The following is a 7,016-nucleotide window of genomic DNA, read 5'->3' on the forward strand; positions in this document are numbered from 1 at the left end:
TGTACCCCACATGTCCCCTGCTCCCCCCATGACAGACATGCTTGTTGATTATCAACAGAAACTTTATTTTTTCTATTGATTCAGGAACAATTGAAGGACAGATGGAAAGAGAGAAAGGGGCTGAGGGAGAGAGAATCCTGAGAAAAGGAAGGGCTGGGGAGGGGGAAAAATATGTACAGGGCAAAGGAGCAATTCTCAAGTAGGGGATACTGAATGAAAGGCGAGTTATACGGGGCACAAAATTCTAAATCAGCCACAGGGGGGCGAGGTGAGCACAGGACCCAGACTGGTTGGATGAGGGGAAGTTACAACAACTTGGGGCTACAGGACCCTGGGGCTCTGTCAGTGTATCAAGGCTCAGGTTTCAGGGTGTAACCTGGGGGGGCCCAGTAGGGGCTATGCTGGCTGCAGGGGGAGCCCCCAGGCCCCTCCCCTAGGGCTCCTCCTTTTGGGGGAATTTCACTGACGTGGCAGAGTCGTTCACTGTAGTCTGGCTGCAGACTCTCCGCCAGTCCCTTAGACACACCACTCCAGGCCTAAAAGACAGATATCTCCAGGTCAGAGTTCAGTTATGAGCAGGAAGTAAAAGACCCAGCTCCGTGCCAAGGGAGATCTCACAGTGTCTGCAACTGCTGTGATTACGGAAGGGACACACAGACTCCTGGGCCCCCAGTCCCACCGTTTCCATCGGTCCCACCCAATCTACAACCAGCCAGTGTGTCTCACTCTGTCTACCCCATCCCCCATTTGGTCGGCCACATCCTGACAGTTAGTTCAGGCCTCCCTCCCCCTCTCCTCCACCCACCCCCCCATTCTCTGTCTTGTGGAAGGGCAGTCGGCAGTTAACAGGGTTCAGTCTGCTTATGGCAATGCTCTCACCGAAAAGTTCCCATGGTATTCAGTAACTAGATCCTCCAGGTTCTTGAGAGTGGGAATTCGAGGCATCGTCCTGGGTGGAGAGGAAGAGGGAGCAGGAGCATATCGGTTAAGTTCTCATATGACCCTTCTCCCAGTTCCCCATAAGGAACAGAACGGAGTGCTTCTGTGTTCTCTGTGCCTGTAGCTTCCACCCATCACGTCACTGTGCCCTCAAGAGTGATCCTTCGTTCCTTACTGACCTGCTCCCTGCTCATGGAAACCCGGCAAAAACCCTCCTCTATTATTCCCAGCCACCCCCACCTCATTTGTCTGGTCTTCCCAGAGTCTCACCGTTCCAGCCAGCAATACACAAAGATGAGGCTAATAATCAAACCCATGGAGCCAAGAGGGATAAACACAGCTTCCAATGCAAACAACGAAGGATTCTCTATAGAAAAGAGGAAAGGAAAAGGGAACTAACATTTATGGTGCCCCTACTGTGTGCCAGCATTTGTGGATCCCCCAACTTGGTGCCAGGCACTGTGCTAAACACTTTCCATATACTTAATCCTCACAATACCAGCTGAGAGGGAGGAACAATTATTGTCCCCATATTACAAATAAGGAAACAGAATAGAAGAGGTTAGGGATGTGCCCAAGGCCAAAGAGGCAGTAAGTAGTAGAACTCAGTTTAAACCCCATATTTGTCTGGTTCCAAAGCCATCTTTACCATGCAGGCTCTCCGGGAATCCCGAAGGGAAATCCTATCCATTCTGTAGCCACCTTGTGCACTTCTCTGCCTCCTTGCGGATCCAACCCTCTACTCTAACAACACGCAGGCCTGATCCTATACAGAAATACCCTGCTTCCTGGGGGTTGGGGTTGAACAGTGAGGGGAGATGGGACACCAAGTTTGGGGACTTAGGGGTAGAGAGGTAGAGTAAAAGATAGTGATGTTAGAAAAGTTGGGGATGTTGGGCTTAGGGATTGGAGTCATGTATTGGGCCCGTTTTACCTTTTGAAGTATTGCTCCCCCAGTGGATTGGGTGGCTCCACTCACTCCAATGCTGAGCACTTCCACAGAGTGGGTAATAACGGCTCCGAACACGGAACGTGTAGAGTTTCTGTGCATCCACGCTGGGCAGAGAGAAGCTAGGTCTGTGGCTCACTGATTGTTCCTTGGGGAGAAAGAGGGTGAGAGAAAGATGGGTGTCAATACAAAAGGGAGAATTGAAACATACTGCTCCTTCCCCCCATCCCAATGTCATCTGGTTCTTCCCAGTTCTTTCCTCTTCTGCTGACTGCTCAAGCCACAATGCTCCCTTCACTGACTTGAATCTAATGCCTCCCCTCCAGATCCCCTTAAAGCTGCCTTTTGTTGACTTGTCTATCTGCTATTATGGAAAGTCTGAGTAGGGAAAGTTTAATGAAAACTCTCTGGTGATGATGATAGGGAAAGGAGGGTGGTAGACAGTGGGCAGAGGAACTGGGAGGCAGAAGAACAGGGGTTTGGGGTTAGGCCCTCCTTTCTGGCATCTCTCCAGTTGCTTGACCTTTGCTGCTACATTCATTTCCCATCACTCACAGTCCAGCTGTGGTCCCGGTCAGTCCGGTACTGCACAAGGTGCTCCAAACAATGGTCCAAGAATCTGTTGGTCCAGCTCAGTTCTAGCTGGGATTCATGCAGGTTGCGAACTGTTAGATTTTCCGGTGCCCAGGGGATCACTGGAGATATGTGTGCGTGTGTGGTCATTCCCCTGGCCTAGACAAGTTAGGATCCTCAAGGCAGTGCCCTTTATCCCTTCTCCATCCCGATCCCCCACCTCCTCCTTACTGCCAAAGTAGCCTTATGGTGAACGAGCCCCACTCCATATACCCCAATGCCCCACAAAATCCATAGACTCTTGACCCCCCTCTTTCCAAATACCCAGATCCTGCAGTTTTAGCGTCTGCCTGGCCTGCCTCCTGGGTTCCCTTGGGTCCTGGAGCTGGACAACAAATGTTTTATAGAGATGGATCTCTTCTTTTTGAAACAAACAGCCAGACGTGATCTCTTCAGAGACTAGATAGTGGCCACACTCCTGGACTTCATCATCAGAGGCGTCGTACCTAGAGAAAGGTTAAAAGGAAGAAGAAAAGTGGGGCAAATTTGGGTACTACAGATGTCCGCAGCCCAGCCTCATTGCCTTTGAACTGACTTCTGACTTACCCCTGAGAAATAGTGGGTAGTCTGGGATGCTGGCTATCCTCTTTCTTGGTCCCCATGCAGTCTCTCTCATCCAGCCCACCTCCTCCTCCTCCCCTCTGCCACCCCCTCCTCCCTTCTCATACCGATAGCGCAGAGTCAGATTAGTAGGCTGGGGCTCAGAGCTGCTATTCCAAGTGCAATTCATGTACTCGACATTGAATACAAAACACTGAACCTCTGGGAGGGGCAGGGTGGAAACGTTGAGGGATCCAGGGGACAGAGAAGTCAGGAATAAATCTAGGTTGGAGAGAAAATGAAGTGGGGGAGGGGAAGAGGATAAATGATGGTCAGAGGGAGTAGCGTAAGACAGGAAGCCTTTCCCCTTGCCCTCCCCACTCTCTGAAATGCTGCCCCCATTGTCTTAATGTCCAGTAGCAGCATCCAGATTGCTGTACAGTCCCTTCCCCACAGCCTCCCTTCTCACCAACCCCCTCCAGCCCCAGGTTCCCCACCAGCTGTGATGTCTTCATTCCCATTGGGTGTGAGGACCGTCGGGGTCAGTCCCACCCCCAGCAGAGGCAGCTGCAGGAATAAGAAAGGACTGAGTGGCAATGATGGCTTCAACATGGCGCTTGCTCTTCGTTATCCGGGTGTAGTCTGTGTCAGGAACCCAGGCCCCTCACCCACTACCCCTCCTCACCCACACATTTCCTTCTGTCATAGCTTCCGGTGGAAAGAACCTTAGAGACCAGGGCTTTACCAAGGGTGTGGCAAATGAGTACTGTGACACAGGCTAAACCCTCTGGGAGATTAGGTACTTCTGTGAGGGGGGATTAAGTAGAGATCGAGCCTGGGTATTGCCACAGACTCAAGAATCCTCAGGGCACATCCCTGGGAAGGATCTGTTCACCACTGCCACGGTTTCCAGTTAACCTCTTCTAAATCATTAGCTTATATTTTGGAGGGTCTGAATCTGTCTTCCTATCCTCTCCTATCCTTCTCCCTTGGTTCTCTCACCCTTAAATCTCTGTCTTGGGAGGGTGGAAAATAGTCTTGGCTCACCAGTGAGCTCCATGGACATAAGCACTTTGCTACAATTCTTTCACCATTAAATATGTTCCTTAGACAGAAGCAATGTGTGGAATCCCATTGTAGATTGAATTGTGATCCACACCCCCATAAAAAAACATATGTTCAAATCCTAAACACTGGTGCCTGTAAATGTGACCTTATTGGGAAATAGGATCTTTGCAGATGTAATTAGTTAAAGATGAGGTCATACAGGATTAGGGTATTTCTTTAAGAAGAGGGAAATGTGGACAGAGATACAGAGACACAGACCCAGAGAGGAGAATGCCATGTGAAAATAGGCAAAAATCTGGGCTCCTGTGGGGTACTGTCTTTCCTCGGACCTAATCGGAACCAGAATACCCACCCTTAGCTACTGCCTGAGCTGGGTCCCTGTTGAAAGTGGTGAAGAAATCTTCGGTTATTCTGGAAACAGAATAATAATAATACTCTTCAAGCTCCTCATCTTCCCTGAAATCTGCTTCCCTTCCTGTGTTCCCTTCTTCTGTGAATGGCAGCGTCACTCTCTCAGGCACCCAGACTTGAAGCCTCAGAGTCATCTTCAATTTCTCCCTCTCTCTGGCCCTGAGAAGCCAATCAGCTCTGCCTCTTTGGTGTTTCTCCCAGCCGTCTCCTCCTTTCCATTACCATAGTCACAGTGTTAAATCAGGCCCTCAGTGCCCCTAGTCATGATGATTACTAGAATCCATGAACTGGTCTACCTTTCTAAAGATCTAAAGGATTTCCAATTCATTCTTTACCCCATTACCAGATTTACCTCCCCCAAAAACACAGAGCTGATTGGAGACACTAGTAACAGAAATAGTTTATTCAGCAAACATTTACTGAGCCATTACTATGTGCCAGGTATGTGCTTATGTTCTGAGACTATACAGATGAATAAGACATTCTCACCCTTCTAGGAGCTCAGAGGGGGAAGACATAAACAAATAGTCTAATACCATGAAATATGTTCTATAGCATAGATATGGAGATACTACAGAGTGTGTGAGCATGAAACAAGTAATTAAGTTTACCAGGCTTGGGGGTAGGAGGTAGTTCAGGGAAGGCTTTGCTGAAGAGGTGCTATTTGAGTGCAATCTTAAAGAATATGTGGAATCTTAAAGAATGAATAGAATTTTACCAGCCAGAAAAAGGGTAGGGCATCAGGCAGAGGAAAAGAGCACTTGACTGGGAGTCTGAAGAAATCTGGATTATAGTTTTCTTTTCATAGCTATTATCTAAGCAAATAATTTCTCTCTCTGGGACTCACTGGTAAAATGAGAAGGTTGTATTGGAAGACCACTAAAGTCTCTTCCAGCCCTGATATTCGAGGATGAATTGATTTCCTAGGGTTGTTGTAACAAATCATCACGACCACAAACTGGATGGCTTACAACAACAGAAATGTATTCTCTCATGGTTCCGGAGGCCAAAAGTCCGAAATCAAAGGATCAGCAAGGTTGGTTCCTCCCGGAGGCTTTTGGGGAGAATCCATTCCATGCCTAGGTTCTTGTGGCTGCCAACAATCCTTGGTGTTCCTTGGCTTGTAGACACATCACTCCAGTCCCTGCCTCCGGGTCGCATCACCTTCTCTCCTTTCCCCTTTTCCTCTCTCTCTCTCTTTCTCTCTCTCTCTCTCTCTCTTCCTTTCTCTTCCCTTCCCTTCCCTTCCCTTCCCTCCCCCACCCCTTTGGTTTTCCCCACTACTCTTTTTTTAAGAGCAGTTGTAGGTTTACAGAAACCTACAGGAAGTATGGAATTTCCATATACCTCCGGCGCACACATACAGATTTCCCTATTATTAACATTTTACATTGGTATGATAGCTTTGTTACAATTCATGAAACAATATTGTTATAATTATGCTATTAATGTTTAGTTCAGTGTTTATACTGTGTTGTACAGCACTGTGGAGTTTTGTGTGTGGAAACTCACAATCTAAAATCTCCTTTTTTATCTCTCTTTGAACATGCATTTCAGTGGTATTAATTGCATACACAAAATTGGGCCTCCATCCCCATCATCCATTACTAAAACTCTCCATCACCCCTTTGCTTCTTTTTTAAGGACTCTTTGCGTTGGATATAGGGTCCACCCTAATCCAGAAAGATCGCATCTCGAGGTCCTTACCTTAATTAATTAATTGCATCTGCAAAGACCCTTTTTCTCAAACAAGTTCATATACAAGGGTTCCAGGTGGACATATCTTTTGGCAGCCACCATTCAACCCACCACAGAGGGCATTCTGCAACTTAAAAGTCTTCAGAAACTGAATTTAATAAAAAAAAAAAAAAAGTCTTCAGAAACTAACTGTGGCCTTAAGGATAATGTCCAAACTCCCATCATCACCTGCAGCCATATTGAATACATCACATGCATCTGCTCTCTGACTGGAATTAGCCACTCCCTGATTTTTTATGTATTAAAATCCTTCAGGATCAGATCAAATGTTACCTCCTCCAAGATGTTTTCCTTTCTCCAATCAAAATTAATTTTTCTTCCCACTGCGATTAAATAGCATTTTGTACTTTTGTTATAGCACTCTGGCTGTCTTTTCTCTAAAAGGCAAAACCATAGTAGAAAGAATATTGACTCTAGAGTCAAGAAAGAATTATGCTCCTAACTCTGTTACTCTTTAGCAAGTCTATTGCCCATCTTGGAAAATCAACTTCCTCATCTGTAAAATGGGGCAATAATAATTCCCAACTCATGGGGTTTGAGGATTAAATGATGTAACGTCTGTGAAGCATCTGACACCCAGTAGATACCTCTTTCGCTAGAGCAAGGTTGTTTTTCTTTTTAATAAGGATTTTGTTGTCTTGAATGCAAACATAATTTTTTTAAAACGCATTGTGTTAGATACAGCCGGTGGAAACACGCTTCTAAACGGGAGAGCGAC

The 7,016-nt window shown here is 46.8% G+C and overlaps 1 protein-coding gene across 1 annotated transcript; it reads right to left on the reverse strand.

Annotated features, from left to right (window-relative positions):
* Positions 1 to 44: 44 nt before the first annotated feature.
* Positions 45 to 3,715, reverse strand: IL2RG (interleukin 2 receptor subunit gamma). The gene is made up of 8 exons (XM_037821661.1): positions 3,559 to 3,715; positions 3,190 to 3,343; positions 2,786 to 2,967; positions 2,444 to 2,583; positions 1,874 to 2,036; positions 1,210 to 1,306; positions 880 to 949; positions 45 to 536 (listed from the first exon to the last, which is right to left on the reverse strand). Exons 1-8 carry the CDS (start codon positions 3,671 to 3,673, stop codon positions 351 to 353), a joined length of 1,107 nt encoding a protein of 368 aa, XP_037677589.1. The 5' UTR covers positions 3,674 to 3,715; the 3' UTR covers positions 45 to 350.
* Positions 3,716 to 7,016: the final 3,301 nt, after the last annotated feature.

Source organism: Choloepus didactylus, chromosome X (genome assembly GCF_015220235.1).
Source record: "Choloepus didactylus isolate mChoDid1 chromosome X, mChoDid1.pri, whole genome shotgun sequence".
Classification (NCBI taxonomy): Eukaryota; Metazoa; Chordata; class Mammalia; order Pilosa; family Megalonychidae; genus Choloepus; species Choloepus didactylus.